The sequence below is a fragment of the Typha angustifolia genome, chromosome 9 (assembly GCF_048772165.1).
Source record: "Typha angustifolia cultivar Huaian chromosome 9, ASM4877216v1, whole genome shotgun sequence".
In the NCBI taxonomy this organism is placed as follows: domain Eukaryota; kingdom Viridiplantae; phylum Streptophyta; class Magnoliopsida; order Poales; family Typhaceae; genus Typha; species Typha angustifolia.
Window position 1 is genome coordinate 2,028,230 of NC_133247.1, and position 21,367 is coordinate 2,049,596.

General features: G+C 39.3%; 6 protein-coding genes across 9 annotated transcripts; all 6 read right to left on the reverse strand.

The window, feature by feature from the left end:
- Positions 1-189: 189 nt before the first annotated feature.
- LOC140767519 (amino acid transporter AVT3B-like) lies at positions 190-1,739 on the reverse strand. The gene has a single exon (XM_073107459.1). The coding sequence runs from the start codon at positions 1,629-1,631 to the stop codon at positions 381-383; it is 1,251 nt and encodes a 416-aa protein (XP_072963560.1). The 5' UTR covers positions 1,632-1,739; the 3' UTR covers positions 190-380.
- Positions 1,740-3,421: 1,682 nt separating this feature from the next.
- LOC140767623 (F-box protein At2g17036-like) lies at positions 3,422-4,867 on the reverse strand. The gene is made up of 2 exons (XM_073107612.1): positions 4,448-4,867; positions 3,422-4,334 (listed from the first exon to the last, which is right to left on the reverse strand). The coding sequence occupies exons 1-2, from the start codon at positions 4,680-4,682 to the stop codon at positions 3,445-3,447; spliced, it is 1,125 nt and encodes a 374-aa protein (XP_072963713.1). The 5' UTR covers positions 4,683-4,867; the 3' UTR covers positions 3,422-3,444.
- A 321-nt stretch (positions 4,868-5,188) lies between these two features.
- LOC140767515 (uncharacterized) lies at positions 5,189-7,798 on the reverse strand. 4 transcript variants are annotated; one of them, XM_073107452.1, is made up of 7 exons: positions 7,534-7,798; positions 7,287-7,439; positions 7,138-7,197; positions 6,930-7,061; positions 6,363-6,425; positions 6,168-6,293; positions 5,189-5,405 (listed from the first exon to the last, which is right to left on the reverse strand). In XM_073107452.1, the coding sequence occupies exons 1-6, from the start codon at positions 7,645-7,647 to the stop codon at positions 6,189-6,191; spliced, it is 627 nt and encodes a 208-aa protein (XP_072963553.1). In that variant the 5' UTR covers positions 7,648-7,798; the 3' UTR covers positions 5,189-5,405; positions 6,168-6,188. The 4 variants fall into 4 exon arrangements, with proteins under 4 accessions (XP_072963553.1, XP_072963555.1, XP_072963556.1 ...); XM_073107454.1 differs by lacking the exon at positions 7,138-7,197; XM_073107455.1 differs by lacking the exon at positions 6,363-6,425.
- Positions 7,799-8,447: 649 nt separating this feature from the next.
- Positions 8,448-9,551, reverse strand: LOC140767779 (uncharacterized). The gene is made up of 6 exons (XM_073107818.1): positions 9,469-9,551; positions 9,289-9,387; positions 9,014-9,208; positions 8,842-8,904; positions 8,667-8,774; positions 8,448-8,582 (listed from the first exon to the last, which is right to left on the reverse strand). The coding sequence occupies exons 1-5, from the start codon at positions 9,517-9,519 to the stop codon at positions 8,685-8,687; spliced, it is 498 nt and encodes a 165-aa protein (XP_072963919.1). The 5' UTR covers positions 9,520-9,551; the 3' UTR covers positions 8,448-8,582; positions 8,667-8,684.
- A 3,965-nt stretch (positions 9,552-13,516) lies between these two features.
- On the reverse strand, positions 13,517-14,515 carry LOC140767674 (uncharacterized). Its single transcript, XM_073107667.1, has 5 exons — positions 14,369-14,515; positions 14,232-14,297; positions 13,955-14,149; positions 13,805-13,867; positions 13,517-13,739 (listed from the first exon to the last, which is right to left on the reverse strand). The coding sequence occupies exons 1-5, from the start codon at positions 14,426-14,428 to the stop codon at positions 13,662-13,664; spliced, it is 462 nt and encodes a 153-aa protein (XP_072963768.1). The 5' UTR covers positions 14,429-14,515; the 3' UTR covers positions 13,517-13,661.
- Positions 14,516-15,637: 1,122 nt separating this feature from the next.
- On the reverse strand, positions 15,638-19,824 carry LOC140767627 (probable adenylate kinase 1, chloroplastic). Its single transcript, XM_073107620.1, has 4 exons — positions 19,375-19,824; positions 18,407-18,547; positions 16,776-17,048; positions 15,638-16,119 (listed from the first exon to the last, which is right to left on the reverse strand). The coding sequence occupies exons 1-4, from the start codon at positions 19,687-19,689 to the stop codon at positions 15,976-15,978; spliced, it is 873 nt and encodes a 290-aa protein (XP_072963721.1). The 5' UTR covers positions 19,690-19,824; the 3' UTR covers positions 15,638-15,975.
- Between the last annotated feature and the right edge of the window lie 1,543 nt (positions 19,825-21,367).

Sequence of the window (21,367 nt, forward strand, 5' to 3'; positions counted from 1 at the left end):
ATCTCTAATAATGAGGATAAAAAGTTACCTTAATCTTGAGTCTTGTACATATATTTAGATTCCCTCTCAGACTAGCTGAAGGCATTGCTTTCATATTCATTTCACTAGAATATCGCCAAACAGCAAAGGCATCTTGCAATCTGAACCACATCTATGTTAATTGTCTACACCCAATAGGCAATTCTCATCTTTTATCAAATCCCACTTGCCATTTTCTTTTATTTTGATCATACAAAGTAGAGTACAGACAACACATGACCAGCTCAAACACGAGATAGAAGATACGAGCAGTTGTTTACACAACAGTTTGGGTGGTCTCTTTCCTTCTATTCAACTAATACCTTATCCTTAGCATAAGAAAGAGGAGTGAAATAAAAAGTTCACACCTTTACGGAGTAGAAGATCTCCATCAGCGACGACCACGTCCCGGAGATCGCAAGGAGGACACCCAACACGATGATCACGGCATCGCAAATCGCCGTGAACCACCCCATCTCGGCACCGAACACCTTGAGGTGGAACAACGAAGGGAGGACGAAACCAAGCACGACACAAACACTACTACCAACCAAGGAGAGGAAGTCGGCGAAGTTGGGCACCAACATCGCCACCAAGCTCACGGCGATCACCAATGCCCACCTCAACCACCAACAGTACGTTTTCCCACAGACCCATCTCTCGAACACCTCGTAGACAGGATTCATCATGACGGGCATGGTGAAGAAGAGGTTGACACAGAGACCGATTTGGACGATGATGGTGAGAAGCCCGGTGCCGAAGTTGGTGGTGATGATGTCGCGGGTGTCGTCGCCGAAGGCGAAGTATCCCATGGCGCCGAAGAGCCCATACATGATGCCGATAAAGATCATGGAAAGCCCAAGGGTGCCTGGGAACTTGGTTTTGTCGGCGGCCTCGGATTCTAATGGGAGGACCATTCCGATCCCTTCGAAGGCGTAGACGGCGACGCCGACGCCATAGAGGAGGAGAGAAGGGCTCCCAAAGGCGCGGACTTGGGTATGGTTTTCGAGGTAGATGGACACGTCCTGGCCGAGGACGACTCCCATGGCGCCGAGGTCGACGACGTCGGCGAATAAACTCAGCGGCGCCAGGAGGGTGAGGGTTTTGATCGAATTGAGACCCAGTTGGAACGGCATCATGACCAGGATGTAGATAGCCTTCGGGGACAAGGCGGTGTTCTTGATAGGGAAGAGGTGGGCGAGGGAATTGGAGATAAAGATGAGGTACCCGACGCAGAACCCGGTTTGGCTGAGCACGATCATGGAGTCGACGGCGAGGCGGCCGAGGCGGCCGGATACAGCAAATCCGAGGTCGCCGAATGAAGAGATCTTGCAGTCGAGTCGACGGCGGGTGACGACGAGGAGCATCATGCAGTGGAAGGTGAGGGCGGCGACGAGGAGGAGGACGATAGACCCGGATAGCCATCCGGTACGCATGAAGGTGTAGGGGAGTCCGAGGACGCCGGCGCCGACGATGGCGATGAAGACGTTGGCGAAGGTCTTGGGCTGGGAGGATAGGTGGGAGGAGGAAGACGGATGGAGAGGGAGGAGAGGACTCGATTCCGAGGCGTCCAAATCTGAGGCGGACGAGCTCGCCATTTTGTCGAACACCATGGCGGCGATTCCTAAAGGAAGGAAGGAGAGAAGAATCGGAAGTGTGGGGTTTGATTTGGGAATTGGGAGGAAGAAATAAATTTCGAATTGGGGATTTAGGAGCTTCGTTCGTGTTTTTATTATCCGCGTTGTATGGGTCCCATGTCGCGTGGAAAAGTTTGATTAATGGTGTAGTTGATCTCGCTTGTCTTATTAATTGATTTCTTTTATATTAAGTAATTAGTTTGGAGATCACATTAGCGGTTCATTTTCTGATTACTAAATTTTAGAAAAGTAGCATTCATAACTAGAAATCCTCATGGGTAGAAAAGTAAATTTAACATCATGACACCGTGGAAACTCTCAAGTTTTAAGTGATTTAAATTTACGGAAATTTTATTTAAAAATCTCCCTTTTTGCGTTATTCAACTCATGATTGTGTACGTATTTATAACTCTCTCTCTCTCTCTCTCTCTCTCTCTCTCTCTCTCTCTCTCTCTCTCTTTTCTCTAACTCTCAGTTAAGTTTAACCTTATCTTTTTAGGTATATTTGTTAAGAAATATCATTTCTTTACTTCATAAGCTCATAAGTGAATACTGTCAAATTTTCTTATTCGAGCTATAAGAATATTTTAGAGAAGAAAAATAGTAAGTTAAAAATATCTCATCCTAGAACTAGTAAAGAAAGGTAGCATGGTATAAAACCAATTTACTTGTTGATTCTTTGAAGAGAGTAACAGCTAATTATTAGTATCAGTTTAATGGGCAACCAAGGGAAACCTGATTTGTCTCTCACTAATTCCAAATCGTTAATGATGTTTTATTCTATATATTATGTTTCTATGATTATGATCGAGTCAAATATTCATCCTTATAATTTTTCTTGTTTGACGGCTTGAATTATATTTGGAACAATAGATTAATTTATTGTACAAGAAAATATGTGATGAATCTATTAAATGGTAACATGATTTTCGATGATATTATTTTCGCACGGTAAAAAATGTATTATAACTAAGTTTTAGAAAAATATACTCAATGTTATTGATACATACTTACATGGAAGTTATAATTTACTATTTATTTCTTTTACTTCTTATAATATATTTGAATTTAATAATATTATTTGAAATATTATAGAGATTTTTGAGCATGAAGTTGGATTCAATTGTTGAACATTATGCATCCGGTGACTTTGACGATGGAAGACTACATAAACGAGCTTATTGAATAATTCCATTAAATACATTTTTATATAGCCATCTTCTTATTGCTGATTTAGAAAATAGTGTTCAATGACATTAATTTTTAATATAAACAAAACATTATTTGGATGAGGCAACAACAGTGACATGAAGTTGAGGATATTAATTTCATATTTATTTAGTACTATTTGTAAGCTTTTAGATTAATTAGTTATCCACCATAGTATTTTTTAGCAATTTGACCCTTTAACTATGTAAAACATTTCAGATTCTCTTTCTGCATAATATGTCAAAAAAGAAAAAGAAAAAGAAACTAAATAAAGATCTGTGTAAGAATAGAAAAAAGTTCGAGAGTTAAATATAATTAATTCAGATTATTGCGTTATTTTACTACTGTTTGACTAAAAATAGCAGAGGAGTAGGTGTTCATGGTACAATCACAAGCAGGTAGTATCAAAGACTCAAAGTAAGATGTCTGAATAGCTTCTAATCATACTCATTCTTCAAGAGTGGTGGATGGACAGAGATTGTTGATCTCGAGAGCTCGTGGAGCACTTTGTTAGCCAGTGAACAAATGCCATCTATGCCATTTCAAACAAATGGATCTGCCCACTTCGGCACAAAATTATCTAGCTTAAGCTGGGAGTAAACCAAATGGCAGTGGGAGGGGATGCATGCTTGTATCTATCAACCTCAGCCAAGATCTCAACATTGCCATCAGCTAAGTTGTACACCTTCATGCAATGCTTGCCATTATAGTAATCCACGAAGTAGATGCCATTCTCCCTTGGGAATCCTTGGGTCGATGGCATAGATAAAGAATTCTGACCGCCGACGAACAAAGCTCGATTGCCCAACATCTTCATCTGCCTCGGTATTCCCGCTCCGGTGGAGTCAAAGTCGACCTTGTATACCTTGAAACATGTAGTTCTTATACCGTAGTAGCTATAACATACGCATCTTATGACCATCAGAAGCCCATCGCTCGTCCCAACCAAGTAGCGTTCGAGCACTGCGCTCAGCGATCCAAGAATCCTACCCAACGCAAACGTTGCTATTGGAGTTGGAGACTTATCGTTCCAAACGGTTATTCTGGAAGAGTTATCCAAGGAATAGAACAAGCCGTCGGAGTGACAGATATCCCACACGTAAGCTCTAACGTCAGTCGTTATCCAAGTCGTATCCCCCCTTCTGCAAAACCCAATCGTTGAGCACGTTGACTTCATGATGGCCATGGCGACGCAGTTGTCGGCTGAGCTGGGGTTCGGGTTCGACGACAAGACGATCTTTTTTATCGCGTAATCGCGCATCTGTGTGCCGGTCAACGTGGAGCCGCCGTGAATAACGTAGTGTCGGTCAACTCCTGATACGATGTGATTTAGGACGAATGGTAGCGAAGTCAACGGCGGGAGGGAAATCTTGGTTCTGGTTATCGGGTTGAAGAGGACGACGTCGCGGGCGTCGCCGTCTAAAACTAACCAGCCGTGGGAGGAGGCGTAGCAACGTCTGCCCTCCGTTTCTGCAAATAATAGGGAAAAATAAAAGCAGTAAATCTCGTCTCACTGGAATAAGAATTCTTCTTAATCATAGTATACAAATATTTCTAACAAGGGCTTATATATATATATATACCGCGTAGTAGATGGGTGTTGTGGTCCCAAGTTTTGGTTGATGGACCCAAGACCCGAACGCCGTCGAGGAGGAGGAGAGGGAGCTGGGGAGGGAGATGACGGGGTTCCGGCGCGGCGGCGCGGCGCCATTGTGCGCAGACTGATCGGAATCGGATGTAGGCGGAGTTGGTGGTGAGGAAGGTGGAGATGAGGGAGAGCACATCGGAGGAGAGGTCGGTGCAGCCAGAAGAATCCATCTTTAATTTAATTGTGTGCTTATGCTAATGGCTTATGTATTTATAATTGTAGCAGAAACCCTTTTCTTTGATTTATTAGGAACTCTAATTTAATACTATCAGAATCTCCACGTATCAAGGTCGTTTCTTATCACAAAAGGCAAGTTATAACAAAAAAATATCCTCCTCGGGGAAACTGGGCAACCACACAGTATGATTTCGATCAGATTTTCCCTATGTACTTTTATTTTATTTTATTTTATTGTGTTCTATGTCTTGTGATCCTTCTTTTTTTTTTGGTTAAATTAACTAAAATTTGACATAGCATGATCCTTCTATGGAATATTACGTCATATTTAATGGTTTTCTAGTAAATTAATATAGGTTAAATGGCAGATTAGTCGATCACGATCAACTTTGTTATTGTATCAAGAAGTAGTCTCAAGAGCTACGAGTGTTCTGACCTTCCAACCAACTCAAAGGGATATTTACAAAAAGACACAAGGAAATTGCTATCCAGCTAACCTTTAAGTATATTCTCAGTTGAGTTCTTTCTAGTTCTTCGACAAGAGTTTCTAATTACAAGTGAATCAAAAGGAACCTGCAGCATACAAGAATCATTCAAGTATCAATTGATTCAGAAAAAGAGTTAGTTACAGAAAGGTATATTTGCTGTCAGTTTTTATACTGGGTGCTCGCTTTTCTTTGATAGTGCTACTCCTTTGATGCTTGGTTTCATTTTTCCTGCATGAGTTGAAGGCTTGGAATTAATAAATGGGTTAATCAATAGATCAAGCAAGAATATCAATAGATGAGGAAATAGTAGCCGTCCGAGCTGTAATTAAGCTAAATTACTGAAGCTGCAGGTTCATCAGATGATTACTGGTGCATGGTCAAGCAAAGCAAATTTCTTCTAAATTCAAGTACAACTACTGAAGGGCAATCAATTGGTATTTCTTTTTCCATGGGATATATATCTTAGCTCTTGGGTACGCGTAAAAAAGCACTCACGTGTTCATGTACACAGGACACTTCAACCTTACTCTGTGGACTATAGTGCATCAAATATCAATCTGTCACCTTTCTGAGGACCCGCAAATGATATTACACTGATCTGCAAATGAGATACTGAAGCTTTGCAGCACAATGATACCAGTGTAATGAAATTACACTGATATGTTCTACTTGCTGGCATCTCATAGAGCCAACAAGGACTTATGGGAAGTGCCAGACAAACAATAAATGCCAGTTGTATCTGAAGAGTTGTCACAATAGGAATCCAGTAAGTCTATGCATTTAGCAACCCTTACTGTCATGTGATACTTCTCCCTAATTGTTTGGTTACACCCATCTGCAACTTTTCTAATTGAAAATTTCCATTCGTATATGTACTTGAGCACAGGGAAAGAACTAAAATATTTCATGAAGGTGACACAAATTTCTAATCATATTCCCAGAATTCAGAAGATCGCAGCTTAGATAGTTAAAGAAGATGCTAAAACTCACTTCAGTAGACCAACATGCCGATTACTTGCTGACGGAGCACTGCTGGTGTCTTTCCCTGCTTAATTGCATCTTCAAACATTTGTTCTCTTCATCCAATATCTTTCTTGTTTGAATCAGTTCCTTGACCTTGAAAATACAAAGTTATAGATTCATGAGTGGTGAGATGATGCAACACGGATTCTTATATCCACTGACCTTCTGTTCGGCTTGCTGAAGATTTTCTTGTAGAACCTTATTTGACTTCTCCAACTCTTTATTCTGAGAATCCAATACATCAACCCAAGAATGTCAAAATCACCATTTGGCAATAATGCATCATTATTCATTTATCATTTTATCATCTTCAATAAATAAATGTTCTAGGCATTGTAGATACATTTTCCCAAAATATGATGTGTATCCTACAATGTGCCTTGGACTAATATTCCTACTGCTTCTTCTGCCATATACTATTCTAACGTGCCTTGGATGATCCATTAATTCAGCGATATTCCTTTCCTCTCATGCCGAGCTAGTGATGTTGGACCATGATCTATGTAACCCACCAATTGTTTTAGAAACCTTCTTGATTCAAGTTGCATATCTTTTACAACATTTGATATCTCAAATCGTTTCATCCTTGTACTCAGGCATGATCACACAAACCCAAAATGGCAATCTCAAGATAGTGTTCCAGATGATCAATCTTTCAATTATTCAAGTATAATGCGCTAAAACAAAGAAATAAAGAAGTAATGTTCACAGAGATCTTTTATTCCTTACTTCCACATCGAGATCTCCACTTCGATACAGCATGTCCTCATAATCTAGTGTAATCTCATCCCGATCGTCCTCCGCATCCTTCTTCTCCCCAATGCAGTTTCTCAAAGCTTTAGCATTCAGGCTTGCTTCCACCTAATCCAATCACATCAGAAAAATTTGACATCACAATTATTAACAGAACCCTAAATATTCAAAAAGGAACACAAACCCGGCATTTATCCAAGAGAATCCTCAAGCCATCTGCCAGATGAAAGATCGATTCTTGGGTCTTCCAGAATCAAGGCAGAAGAAACCATCAAGACACAAACTTTGCGAAAGCAACCAAAATATAATCTTGAAATCATTCTATTCTCATACCGTCGAGCCTTCCATATAATTCTTGGCTGCAACCGCGTAGGATCTGGGACGCACCGCCACGCCCTCGTCCGCCCTGGCGCATTTGGCCGCCATCACCTCCGTCTCCGCGAGGCACCGCTTCAAAGCTTCGTCGGCGGCGGTACTCCATTCGGCCTAAACATCGAAAGCCCAATTCAAGAAATCGACAAGTGGAGCAAAGAAGAGTAATCAAGATAGATGAAGAATGGGGAGGGAAGAGAAAGACAACCTCTTGAAAGCCACCATCAGAGAAGTATTTTCGGAACATTCGGTGGCTATCGCTGCGTTCAATGTTACTAAGCCTTCGTGATGGCCTTTGGAGGGTTCTCGGAGGGGAATCCATTGCTTGGAAGGCTGGAAATCCAACACAAAGAACGCAAGAAAGCCTAAAGGAGGACAACGATCGTGTGTATGCGAGCGAGAGAGAGAGAGAGAGAGAGAGAGAGAGAGAGCAGTAAGCGTGGCGCGGTTTTGAGTTGAGAGGGAGGAGGGAAGGAAACATATATTATAGAAAGTTTGTTTTAGCTGGATCGTCGAGTCGCCGACTTTAAGGTTAGCTCTCATCGAGATCCGCGACATGTGATTATCTCTTTGATAGTTCGATTGTTATTTGATAGAGAATTAGTGAGAATGGATATTGCAATTTCACACCCTACATTATTTGTTTATTATAATTCACACCTTATATTTTTACTATGTTAATTTGAACTAGACATTTTCAATAAATACTAAAGGTACCTTGGAAAACAAAACCCAAAATTATTAAACATAGTAAAGTTATTCATCTTCAATCTTGCCCGTCATTTTACACTATCAAATCATTTCAACTTGTATCGGAAGTATTCTCTTCCCGGCCAGCATTTTTAATTTTACGCACGGAGTGATCTCAAGTCAACACGCATATATGATGAATTCATGTGTACTTATCATTTTGACGATTTTCCAAGCATATGTGCATCACCTTGTCTGTTTGATGGTTAAATGTTTTTTTGATCTCATGCTTCGCTGCCGGACAATTTGGTAACTAATAGTTTTTTTTTTCAAAAAAGAAAGAAAAAGAAATCACAACCAAATTCTTCGATGCTTTGTCTAGTATTTTCTGAAAAGAATTTAGTAAGGAAAAGTGAAACAAGAGAATCTCAGCAAAAAAAGGAACATCCTAGCATCAGTTACAGAGCTTCATATTGATGAACATTAGGTGTCTCAGCAATCCGTCCAACTTATCTTCAATGATCCAGTTTTTCGCTCTAGATTCTTCGATGCTTTGTCTCATTTTTCCTGCTCATAATAATTTTAATAATGATATAAACTGTTAATCAGATTCACAGCAGATCTCTAAGCTTGAGATTATAGAAACTTTACAGATTGCTGTCAGATAGATCACTGTTGGCGTGTTCTCCTGCATAACTGCCTCTGCAAACTCTTCATCTCCTCTTTCAAGATCCTTTTCTCTTCATTCAGTATGATGGCCTTGAAGAATTACAAATTCAGTAAAGAAGATGCTATAAAACATGCAAGGAGTCTCGTATCTACTAACCTGCCCTTCGGCTCCTTGAAACTTGGATTGCAATTCATTGTTCTCCTTGCGCAACTCGTCAATCTGAGAAGAGAAATTAATATTAAGACTATTACGTTACATTACGTTATAAAGGAAAGAAAATTCTATTTAAAGACCAAGAAATAAAAGAAGCAATGCTTCCTTTCCTAACCTCCATATAAAGATCTCCATTCTTAAAAAGCACGCCATCGTAACACTCAGTCAACTTTTCCTCATGCTTCTCCAATTCTTCGTAATCCTTCATCAGCTTCCTCTTGTCGTTGGCAAGATCTTGAAATCTATATTTCAGCTGCTGCTTCTCCCCAATGCACTTACTCCACCCTCTCGAGTTCAGCATCGTTTCCTCCTATTCCAGTATAAGCAAGCAATTTGCCATCGGACAAAACCAAACAGAAATCCAAAAGATTCAAGAAAGAGTAGACAAACCTTACAACTCTGAAGAAGCTTCTTTGTCTTCTCCAAGTCACACTCAGGATAAGAATCCAGCCTCGAGGATTCGGCACCAGAAGTAAGGTTCGATTCGGCCTAAATCGCAAAACCCCAAGTCAGAATCGCAACAACTCCAAAGAACGAGGAAGCAAGACAGAGATTAGATCGCAAACCAACATCAAAGAATAGATCGCTCCATCTCTCGGGGGGTCTCGGAGGGCGACTCATGGCTGGAAACCCGAGAAGAAGACAAGCTGCTAGAGTTTGGGGGAGACGGAAAGAGATGGGGTTTTGAGGGAAAAGAAATGCATGTGTACTTATAGAAGAGAATCGTTTCCCAGCTGGAACGACCGTGACGGAAAAGAAAGAAGAAATGGCGGGATTTACGTCTACTGCGGGTATGAGTGCCTCGAGATCCGAGTCATCGATGTGATTTTTATTTGTTTCTCTTAGCAAATCGCTGTGGAGTTAATGATTGCAAATGAATAAAGAGCAAATCCAGCAGCTAAAAGAAAACCATTATAGCCTCAGATACAGAGGGTTGTCCCACAAAAATGTCTTTAGAACAAAAATACTCTCCAGACTAACACTTCAGTTGACCTGCTGCTCTTCTAATTCAGTGCTCTTTGGTTGGAGAATGGAGATGCTATTATGTTTCACATTTCCTGCGATAGCCGAAGGCAAGAGTTAGAAAAGAGAGATCAATACTTAAGAAGGTGGTATGCATTGCTAACCGTGTTAGTAGAAAAGAGAGATCACATTCAGCGTCTATTGCTGAATAATTGCCTCTGCAAACTCTCAAACTCTTCATCCAAGATCTTTTTCTCTTCAATCAGTATGGTCACCTTCAAAATTACAAAGTTACTGCAGCTTCATGACCACTATGGTGATGCAACAAAGATTCTTATATCCACCATTACTAACCAACTCTTTACACTTGAGAAAATATCCTTCCAGTTCCTCGTCCTTCTTCTCCAATCTTTCCATCTGCGACTTCGTTTCAATAACTCTTAAGAAAACCAAGGAACAAAGAACTAAATCTAAAGGAAATGCATTTCTTCCTAACCTTGAGTTCTAGATTTCTATGTCGAAGCAGCGTGTCTTTGAAAGACGAATTACATCTTCGCACTCTCGTCTCCAATTTTTTGTAAACCTCCATCTCGTCTCCAGTTCTTTCTAGTCCTCCATCATTCTCAGGAATAAAAATTATGTGTTCATCTCCATGCAACTTCAAGGCGCGAGTAATTAGCATCACCACACTTTCTTGCAAGAAGAAACCAAAAACTAATTCTAGTATTATCATACATACCGACGATGCTTCCGAATCATACTTGGCTAATGCGGTTTCTATCTCCGTCTCGGAACGAGATGGGGTGCTGGATTCAGCCTAAATCTCAAGAACCCAAGTAAGATTGCAAGATTTCCAATAAAGAGGAGCCGATAAGAAAGAAGAAAAAAAAATTGCTACAAGCCGACCTGGGGATTCTCCAAGAGTGCATTGTTCATCTCCTCAGAGTGATCCTGGAGGAAGCTTCGATCTCGCTGTGTTCTTGCGGGAGGTTTCGGAGGGCAACTCATGGCTTTGATGGCTGGAAACTTGCCTAAAAATCCCCTTAAAAAGGAGAAAAAGAAATTTTTAGACTGTGGAAATGGAGATGGCGCGGTTAAATTCGGGTGAGGGAGTCTTATTGCATTTTACACATTCGCAAATTGCAAATAGTTAACGAGAGTCCAATGTGGTTTGTACGTCATGCAAATATACGTAAAAAGGGAGTCAAGTTATTAAAAGGTCATGCAAAACATTACCCTAATCATTATTATTATTATTATTATTATTATTATTATTGCAATCATCTGATTCAAAAGTAGCACAAGTTTCTCCAGCCACATGAAGGGAACTACAAGAGCAAAGGGAGAATCCTCAAGCATCAAGGTGAAACAAAATGTCGAGTATCAGAACTGCAATCTGAATCCTCTCAACTATCAATGTGAAAATTTTCTAGTGGCTAATATGTATACGTCTCTGTCTTTTATTACAAGAGTTTCATCTCAGATTAACACTTCAGTTGACCTGCTGCTCTTCTAATTGAGTGCTCTTTGGTTTGGGGATGCTATATGTTTCACATTTCCTGCAATAGCAGAATGCAAGAATTTAGAAAAAAAGAGATCAATGATTTTACCAGTGGAAGAAGCAATAACAGAATCATCAACTTAAAGGGCAGCATGAACATCAGGAATGCAAATAATAAGGCAGGTTGAAGGATACATAAACATAAGAAGATTCAAATTTAATTTGAAGCATTCTGAGATATAGATTCATTAGTTTCTGGCATCCATTAAATTTCTGCAAATAATAATGAACTTGACTTTGAAAATAAAGAACATTCCATGTTTCTCTTCATCATAGCTTCAAAGAAGAATAGTAACTCACAATCAGCATCTTTCACTGAATAATTGCCTCTGCAACCTTTGTTTCTCTTCATCCAAGATCCTTTTCTCTTCAGTCAGTATGTTCACCTTCAAAATTATACAAAGTTATTACTTAATGATCATCAAGGTGATGCAACAAAGAATCTCCATTACTAACCTTCTGTTTGGACATCAGATAATTTCCTTCCAGTTCTTCGTGCTGCTTCTCCAATCTTTCCATCTGAGACATCGACACTTCCTTTCAGTGATTTCATAATCATCAAGAAAAATTAAGAAACAAAGAACTAATTTCTTGCTAACCTTCATTTCTAGATTTCCATTTCTTAACACCATGTCCTCGAAATTCTCCCTCAATCTTCGCACTTTCGTCTCCAATTCTTTGTAATCCTCCATCAGCTCGCTTCGATCTTTGGCAAGATCGTCGAATCTAGACCTTATCTGCTGCTTTTCCCTAATGCACTTCTTCAGATCTTTGGAAGACGACACAGCGCCCTCCTATTCCAATCAAAGTAGAACAATTAGACATTACAAATCCAAAAAGAAAAAAAAAAAATCAAAAATCAACAAAGAGTAAACAAACCCTGCAAGATTGCAAGAGCTTCTTTGCCTTCTCCAAGTCATTCTCAGGAACAGAGATCAATTCTCGGGGAGAGCTTTTTATGTGTTCATCTCCGCGCGACTTCAAGGCGCGAGTAATTATCAGCACATTTTCTTGCAAGAAGAAACCAAAAACTATTTCTAGTATCATACCGATGGTGCTTTCGACTCATACTTGGCTAACGCGGCTTCCATCTCCACCTCCGCGAGGCACCTCCTCAGAGACTCGGAACGAGAGGTGCTCGATTCAGTCTAAATCGCAAGAACCCAAGTAAGATTGCAAGATTTCCAATGAAGAGGAGCCGATAAGATAAAGATGGCAACAAGCCGACCTGGGGATTCTCCAAGAGTGCGTTGTTCATCTCGTCAGACGGTCAGAGTGATCCTGGAAGAAGCTTCGATCTCGCTGTGATCCTGCGGGAGGTCTCGGAGGGCAACTCCTGGATTTGATGGCCGGAACTTATTAGACTTTGGAAATGGAGATGGCGCGGTTAAATTCGGGTGAGAGAGCGCATCGAGATTCGAGTAGAGTATGCGAGATATGGCCACGTCGAAATTTGCAAATGACCGCCTACATTTTAGACTTATTGTAGCAAAAGTTCTACCTTTCATATAGTTTATAATTTAATTATTTTTAATTTTCTTATCTGCAAATAATAAATCTTAGTATGTATGTAGAATTTTGTGTAACAAAATATATATATATATATATTCAATTATATATATTAGATTAAAAAATATAATATAATTAAATTGCAAATGTCTATATTTGATTGTTTAAAGATACTCTTTTTCACAAAAATATTGTTAGATAATTTCCTATAAGCTGGGATTTTTTAAAAAGGAGCAGAGTGTACATGAAATTTTTAGATAATTATCAGAACATTTAGAAAAGAAATCCTCAAATCTAGTCCAATATGGTTTTATGTAAATATACTTGAAAAGAGTGCCATTTTCATAAAAGAAGTCAAAATATAGGTACTTATAAATCTAAATTTTTAAAAAGAGTAAGATTAGATTCCTGTTTGCATCTCTTGTGTAAAATTATATGCACTTAATCTTTTGAAGCCCGATCTTACAATTATCAAAATGTGCTGCAGTTATTTGCAAAAATAACCCAATCATATTGTTTTCCAACCACCTTGAGTCAAAAGTAGTACAGCTTTCTTCAGCTATGTACATGAAGGAACTACAAGACCAAAAAAAGAATCCTCAGGCATCAATCTGAAAAAAATTCTCAAAGTCTCAAAAGTACAATCTGAATCCTCTCAAGCATCTAATATGTACAATCTGAAAGGGTTTCAGCCTCAGTATCTGGCTACAAGTCCAGGGAAAAGCAAGTGTCATTCCCTGTGTAATTGTCTCTGCAAACTCTGTTTCTCTTCAACCCACGCCCTTTTCTCTTCACTCAGTACATTGACCTTGAAAATTTTCACAGAGTTATTGCTTCATGATTAGTTAGGAGATGATGCAAAGATCTGCTTACCTTCCTTTCAGCTTCCTGGAGATTTGCTTGCAGTTCCTCGTTCTCTTTCTCCAATATATCCACCTGAGCAGCCAAGAGTTAAAGAAATTATAAATGCTTTATGGAAATCTAAAGCTATAGTGTATTCTAAAAGACTAAGAGTTGAAGAACCTCGGAATGTAGATCTCCATTTTTACACATAGTCTCCTCACTAGTCTGCCTGCATTTCTCCAAATCCTTCTCCAATCCTCCGTAAATCTTCATTAGCCTGCTGCTCTCGTTGACAAGCGCATCAAATTGAATCTTCAGATCTTGACTCCTCGCTATGCAGTTCCTCATTGCTCTAGAAGTCAACCCTACTTCCTCCTACTCCAGTCATATACATATATGTATATATTAGACAAAGCAGGAAGAAAGTGACCTACAAGATTCAAGAAAGAGTACAAACCCTGCAACTCTTCAACAGACTCTTCGTCTTCTCCAAGTCAATCTCAGGGCCAGATCCTAATGATTCCTGGTGTTCGAGGCGAAAGAAATGGATTCATCCAGCACAAATTCTTGGAGGAGGAAATCAGAAAGCCGTACCGACGGAGACTGGGGATGATTGCTCCGCAAGTCTATCTTGGCGAGCGCGCTGGACATCATCTCCCTCTCCGCGGCGCAGCTCGTGGAAGCCTAGTTCTCGAAAAGAAAGCCGAGTTCACGAATGCAATAACTCCAAGAAGGGGGGGAACCAAGATAGAGGAGGAATTAGAGCCAACCTCGCTCGTCTCATCGAATTGGTCCTCGGGAGTAGATGAACCATGTCGGAGGAGTCTCGCGGGGGGTCTCGGAGGGCGACTCATTGCTTTGGTGAGGGATGGAGAAAGGTTAGGGGGGGAGAGAGAGAGAGAGAGAGAGAAAGAGAGAGGCGGGAGGTAAAGAAAGCAAGAAAGAAACAGGAAAGAGATTTAAATTTAAGTAGAGAAGGTCGTTTAATAGGAGGGTCGCCACGTGGGATAGTGATAACGACCTTAACGGCAAAACCAAGCGGTTGCGCGGCTTACGGTTATTTCAGGAACAAGGGTGCATCAAGATATATCATGCGAGATATAGGATTCGAGATCGATCAGGTGCCATCCAAGTCCAGGGCCGTTGCTCCAAGCGGCAGCTTGGTATTATGTTCCACGGGGGTATCATATCACCGTTCCAAGCGCTTCCTTAAGTCATCCTCGACAACAGAGCTCGACTCTTGGCAATGGAAGAAGGAGATATCAGCTTCTTCCCCGGAACGTTACTGTTCAAAACCTCAGTGCAGGACGTGCTCGATTCGGCCTGTCTCAAGAAACTAATTCAGGATGTAAAGGGAATGCAAAAACGGAAGAAAACGATGGTGGGGACTCGGACTGGGGACTCACCTGCGAGTCCTCCAAGATTGGCTTCATCTCCTAGAATTGGCCTCGGAGTCCGAGATTTAGCTTTCTCTAAGATCTTGGTGTGGATATTGGAGTTAGATCCATGGCTTTGGATGAATACAAAATATGTGTGTGTGTGTGTGTGTGTGTGTGTGTGTGAGAGAGAGAGAGAGAGAGAGAGAGAGAGAGAGAGAGAGAGAGAGAGAGAGAGAGAGGAGAAGGGAAAGAAACATAGAAGAAAATAGAGAGCAGAAGAAGGGAGGAGGGAGGAGGGAGATCGAAGTGACGATATAGATCTGAACAGAGGAAGGAAAGAAATAGCTTGTTACAGCTGGATCATGAGATGTTCCAAGATTTTATAGAGATCCGGGTACGTTTGATGATTGATGTATAGTAAGCTGATGAAAATAACTCCAAGAATGCCGCATTTGACAGTTGAAAAAACAAGCAAGCAAAGAAATTTAAAGATAGAACGCCATTCATTACCAAGTGGAACTTCCTGTTAGTCCAGAGACATTGCTTAGGCATTACAAACACTCATCCATAGAAAGGAAAGAATATGTTTGTTGCCTGAAAAAAAATGCGTACAAACTCCTTGAGATCAAACTTATTGGTTACACATTGACTCCTCACTCACAATCAATTATATGACCAAAACTCATAGGTGTAGAACTCAAATCTTAGGGCAATTGCCGCCCAAGTAATTAGTGGTATGATTCTGAATATTATTAAAAGAATAGTCCTAACTGTTGCTATTGGATTTCCAAAACATGCATGCAGATTCACCTTCACGGATAATCATGCTGTAGCCAACTGCTTGTGGTCATGATCTTCGAGGTTCAGTACTTGAAGCAACTTTGGCCAAGATTCTGGGATTCCTCCAGGTAAATCGAATTCTAAAATCTTCCCTCGGTTTCGGTAGAAGTCCTCCACAGGCTGGCTCTGCAGAAACAAACAATGTCAATGTTAGAAAATGCTATGCTATGCTGTCACAGCGGACAAATTAAATCTCAGGAAAATTTATGACAGATACATATGATATGGGTCCCGATTTATATGCGGTATATCTTCATCCAACTTGTAATCAGTGAAGGATTACTGTCATAACTTGATCACCCTAGCATATATCACAGCAAAAAAAAAGAGAAATTTCTAACTCAATCATTCATTATTATGTATCAAAAGATATATTATCTAGCATCTACTACGCAGGATGAATATTGAATAGTGGTACAGTACAATCTAAAGTGAACAAATTAACCTTGAATCCTTGATAAAGATTTTGGCAGTATAAATTAAAGGGGCAGCTTTGCCTCTCTAGTCATAGTATATATTCTTACATAAACTTAGTGGCGAATAGACCGAGTATTCAGCACGAGAAAGTTCACAAATCAAAGTAAGCGCTCACCAGCTAACATCTAAACTATGACAGCACTTCCAAAGAGTTAAATTCTGATATTACCCAGTCAACACTACAAAGAAACTGATCAGCTAATGATAACTTCAATCAGGATATCACTCTATCCTACACCAAGGACTAGATAACAATATTAATATTGACAATGAAAAAAGGAAGTGAAGAAAGTCTGGCATGGTACCATGTCATTGTATATGCGCAGTCGATTTTTTACCACCTCTTCAGTATCATCACTCCGGGTTATGAGCTTGGACATGCAGTGTGCAGGAGGCAGGAGTGGTGCCATATACATACCAGGTTGCCCATTTTCACCCTTGACATCAATGCAAGCAAGGTTGAAATTTCCCCCACATTGGCTGCACATCCTTCTCCCTAGGCACTTCTCAAGTAACACATCTTCTCTCAGCTTTAAATTAATCACCAGATCTATGTCTGTCACTCCGTCCAGTATTTCCTGAATATAGAAAATATCTGCAGGTGAGATCATACCAGCATGTTCCAGCAAAATTATAAACAGAGCAGCATTTTTCTATATATTTCTTCAACTCTCAAAATGCTGGATGTGCTGCATATATTCATTACACACATAGGAAAATCCATGGACCGACTGTCTCCACTTCATCTAACAAGCCTCCACTTGACTTATTTAGGTTTCCTCATCATTTAGTTTGGCTTAACTCTATATCCACAATATGTTTAAGCTGACAATTAGACAATTATTCTCAAACAATTTACATTAATTTCAGATGCCTGACTACTCAGCAAGAAGTCAAACCAAATTCAGATAGACCTATATTTTTTTGGTAGATCAATTAGCATGCATATAACATCTTAAAGTGAACCCTGCATCCAATTCAGAAAAGGGTCCACAACTAACTTGTGGATAGTATCTGCAGATAACAATTATAGGTCTTTTTGCTCACATATGCATATAAGTTTAGGACCAGTGTGGAGTTGCAGGTTTTAATTAAAATAAAGTAGTCATATATATATTGATCAACAAATAACTGACTTTATCCTTGAGATAAACAAGAAAAAATATATTAATGTGGTTATCTTGTCATCACAATTGCAGGTCATAAATTTCCCATTTGTTAATGAGTGAAAATTGAAATATCAATTGGATGGAACCTAAATGAGGAAACAGAGTTCCAAATCTAGTTTACAAGAGGTCGTACAACTGGAAGTATTTATCTAAGAGAATGACTTCAAAACAAGAAAAAGATGAATAATAGGAAAAGACAAACACCAAATCATAAGCATAAAAATACAAGCGAAAAAAAGTCAGAACCACATAAACCAGAATAAGCTGAAGGAAGAAAAAAAGTCCAGTCCCACCATATTAAAAATGGGAACTTCACGATTACCAGCTAAATTTAGAAGAACGTTCTGCTGGCATGAAACTCAAATAGATTGAAAGAAGGACAAGAGCAAATTGCCATTAACCAAAACAGACCTGAACAAGAAGAAGAAAATTCTTCCTCCATCATATTGACAATAGAGAACTTTAAGATAGCCAACTATGTTTTCTATAATACAATGCTAGAAACAATATCGGAACAACTCCATGAGGATCAGAGCAAGTTGTTATAAATGAAATCGGAAGAGACAGGAAGAATACTGAAGAAACAAGTTCCTGGCCAACTTATATCGCTGTAACAGAAAGGACACTAGTATGAAGTATCCAAGAGCAATAAGATCAAAATATAATTGCATTGCCTGACGATCTAGCTTCTATTGCCTATGATTAACAAAACAAAGAAATAACCTGGGAATACTACATTATAAGTTTTGCACATACTAGAATCTTACCGCTTGTCTTACGGTACGTGGAAACCCATCAAGAATAAATCCTGATTCACCCTTTGCTTCTCCGCGTTCAAGTCGTTTTGACAAAAGATTTATGATAATTTCATCGGATACCAATTTGCCTTGATTAACAATTTCAGCAAGCTGCAAAAATGTAAAAGGAGGATGATAGCTTTGATTGCTAAACATACATCTGCCCATTAGAGAAATAAGAAGAAACTAATTGTCTCCTAAAATTGTAACATAAAAAACACCAATACATGAATACGAGCCAACTTGACTCATGGTACCACAGAAAATTAACTTTGAAGCTTGAACCTACTGTCTGGGACATGCTGTCAAGCCAACTAAAGTTACATTCACAAGGAATAAAACATTAAAGCCAAGTGACAGCGACCCATTTACATATCTTTTCTCCTCCAAGTGACAGAAATAAAACATTAGAATTATGCTATTCATACAGATGTGCATGACACATGAAAATGATGTTTTATACAGTTTCATGTAAAGCATCAACACTGGAATCTATCACTGGACTAAAATTAACAATATATGCCACTAAAGTTATGTTCTTTTCCATCTTTTTTGTGCTACATTACAAACCTAACCAGTTGGATTTGTAGTACAGTTTGATCAAAGAACAAGACCAGCCACCTGCCATTTAACACACTTATTGATTCATCAATCACCCACATACGATTATTGTCATTTAAAAAATATACCAGAACAGATCCATCTGACAACAGTTTCTGGGACACCAAAAATCCTAAGACAGATCCGATCCGTCTGACCCTGTGATTATAAACTCCAAACAAAGTTTCCAACTCTCACTCCACAATATACAAATCGCCAAACCAACTGTAACCTAATTGACCTTAAACACCTCCAATAAAGCATCTACCGTCACCAGATCTCAATGAACCAAAACATCCATCTAACCAAGAAATCAAGGAGAGAATAAAGGTCAATACCTGTTGCGATAAAGGACCCGAGGATGCAAGCTCCTCGCGGACGAGGTCACCGGTGGCGATGTGGGGAACACCGAGGAGCTGCGAGAGGCGGCTGGCGTAGGTGCCCTTCCCCACGCCAGGGCACCCCAGGAACACCCACTGCACGTTCCTCTCCTCCCGATCCATCCTCGCCGGCGCCGTCGGTGCAGGCCTCGCTAGCCCCGTCGGGAATCGGGCGCCCGACTCCGACGCCAGCCCCGAGAGAGCCCTCCTCGCGACGCCGCCGCAAGATCCGGCGGCGGCGGTAGATCGCAGGAGACGGTTGATGGCCGCCATGGAAGAGGAGAGACGAGAGGGAGCAAAGTGAGCTACTGGAATTGGAGTGCAGTGACGTCAACGAGAGGAGGAGAGAGAGGGGTTTAGGTCGTCATATAGCGCGGCGGGTTTGGGGTCTGAGAGGAAAGAGAGGAAGGTAGCACATGGGAAGAGGATACGAAGATCTACGAAACACGTGGTGAAATTGAGTGCGCAGATTTTTTTCATTTCTTCATAGTAAATATGTAAAAATAAAAAATAAAAAATAATAAAAAGCTCAAATTTAGATAAATAGAAATATTTTGTCAAATTTATTTACTTTCTAAAAATTACTAAAATACTCGTAAGATGGGTTGAGCTGAGTTATGTCAAATTATGTTAGATTATGTTTGATAGAGTTGAATATAGGTTGAATAAGTATAACTCAGCTGAGAGTATTTTTATATATTTATAGTATAGTTAACTTAACCTTGAGGTTAAGTATATGTTATGTAAATATAACTCGGTCTAATAGTATCTTTTATATCTTTTTAATACTAATCCAATATTTTAATATTTTTTATATATATTTATTAAATTATATGACTTAATTATAAATAATAAAAACATACCATATAAATTGCAATCCTTAATTTAACTCAGTTTTTTTTTTACAAAAAGGGAAAATATAAGTGTGATGTATTTAGAATTCCGAGTAAGAAGAAAAGTATTTTAGAATTTGTCATTGTGATACAAATATTTATAAATATTTTATCAAAAATTAATTGCAATAGCACTTTTGAATAGTAATTTTAATATTTTAAATATATAATGGCAAGTATGTAAAAACATACTAGAATAAAAGGATGACTAAAATGTAAGTTACTCGATCAAATATTATAACGTAACTAAAGTCTATAAACTAAGAAGTATCCACTCTCCATTCCTCGAAAAGATTCAACTTTACACATCACGAGTAATTTTGGTCAAACCAAATGCCAACTCTCCTTTGCCAACCACAACTTAATCTATAGTTGCAAGTTCACATCATGGCTAATTTATTAAGAACAGGTCTGGTGAGAGATATCTATTATTAATCGTGTGTATATGATAAATTTAATTATATCTGTTCGAATCTTTCGATCGTCCAAGTCCCTTCTCGTCTTTGATGAGCCTGGGATGGATAAAACTCGTCTCAAAATTAATTTTGAGACGTCTTCTACCACACATGGGTAAGCTCCTACTTAGTGATTAGCGACAGATGGTGGTTTGATTTAAATGCTTTAGAAAGAGTACCTAATGTTCTCATAAATATAAACACATTGCACTCATTAACCTCGTGGTAAATATATTTTACTTTTCAAAAGGTGCTTTCAAAGCCTAATAAGCTAAGCCATAACTATTTACTACACCTCTAAGCCGGTGATTAGGAACAGTAAAAATTTAATCTGACCTAATAATTCAACTTTAAATAAGTTTAGATTTAATCAGATTAAGCTATAAATGAGTCGACTCATTTAGCTATAAGTATTCAAATAATTTATGTCACTTAATAATCCGTTTAATAAATAAATTGTGTTTGTGTTTAAATTTATTATGAACTAACTCAAACTCGAACTCGACCCGATAGCCACCCTTTGATCCGCTTTAAATTTTGCCCGTTGAATCAGTTGCGAGTTGCGAGTCAAATATTGATGAGTGAAAAGTTTTATTTATTTAT

Excerpts from the sequence above, each read along its gene's own strand:
- LOC140767519 (XM_073107459.1), bottom strand. The coding sequence starts at position 1,631 with ATGGTGTTCGACAAAATGGCGAGCTCGTCCGCCTCAGATTTGGACGCC.
- LOC140767623 (XM_073107612.1), bottom strand. The coding sequence starts at position 4,682 with ATGGATTCTTCTGGCTGCACCGACCTCTCCTCCGATGTGCTCTCCCTC. Across the intron at positions 4,335-4,447 it reads CAACACCCATCTACTACGCG|AAACGGAGGGCAGACGTTGC; the intron begins GTATATATATAT and ends TATTATTTGCAG.
- LOC140767515 (XM_073107452.1), bottom strand. The coding sequence starts at position 7,647 with ATGGATTCCCCTCCGAGAACCCTCCAAAGGCCATCACGAAGGCTTAGT. Across the intron at positions 7,062-7,137 it reads TTCTCTTGGATAAATGCCGG|GTGGAAGCAAGCCTGAATGC; the intron begins GTTTGTGTTCCT and ends TGATTGGATTAG. Across the intron at positions 6,426-6,929 it reads GTGGAGATCTCGATGTGGAA|AATAAAGAGTTGGAGAAGTC; the intron begins GTAAGGAATAAA and ends TTGGATTCTCAG.
- LOC140767779 (XM_073107818.1), bottom strand. The coding sequence starts at position 9,519 with ATGAGTCGCCCTCCGAGACCCCCCGAGAGATGGAGCGATCTATTCTTT. Across the intron at positions 9,209-9,288 it reads AGCTTCTTCAGAGTTGTAAG|GAGGAAACGATGCTGAACTC; the intron begins GTTTGTCTACTC and ends ATACTGGAATAG. Across the intron at positions 8,775-8,841 it reads TTCAAGGAGCCGAAGGGCAG|GCCATCATACTGAATGAAGA; the intron begins GTTAGTAGATAC and ends TAATTCTTCAAG.
- LOC140767674 (XM_073107667.1), bottom strand. The coding sequence starts at position 14,428 with ATGATGTCCAGCGCGCTCGCCAAGATAGACTTGCGGAGCAATCATCCC. Across the intron at positions 14,298-14,368 it reads ATCATCCCCAGTCTCCGTCG|GAATCATTAGGATCTGGCCC; the intron begins GTACGGCTTTCT and ends CTCGAACACCAG. Across the intron at positions 13,868-13,954 it reads ATGGAGATCTACATTCCGAG|GTGGATATATTGGAGAAAGA; the intron begins GTTCTTCAACTC and ends TTGGCTGCTCAG.
- LOC140767627 (XM_073107620.1), bottom strand. The coding sequence starts at position 19,689 with ATGGCGGCCATCAACCGTCTCCTGCGATCTACCGCCGCCGCCGGATCT. Across the intron at positions 18,548-19,374 it reads CGGGTCCTTTATCGCAACAG|CTTGCTGAAATTGTTAATCA; the intron begins GTATTGACCTTT and ends ACATTTTTGCAG. Across the intron at positions 17,049-18,406 it reads CACGTACCGTAAGACAAGCG|GAAATACTGGACGGAGTGAC; the intron begins GTAAGATTCTAG and ends TTCTATATTCAG.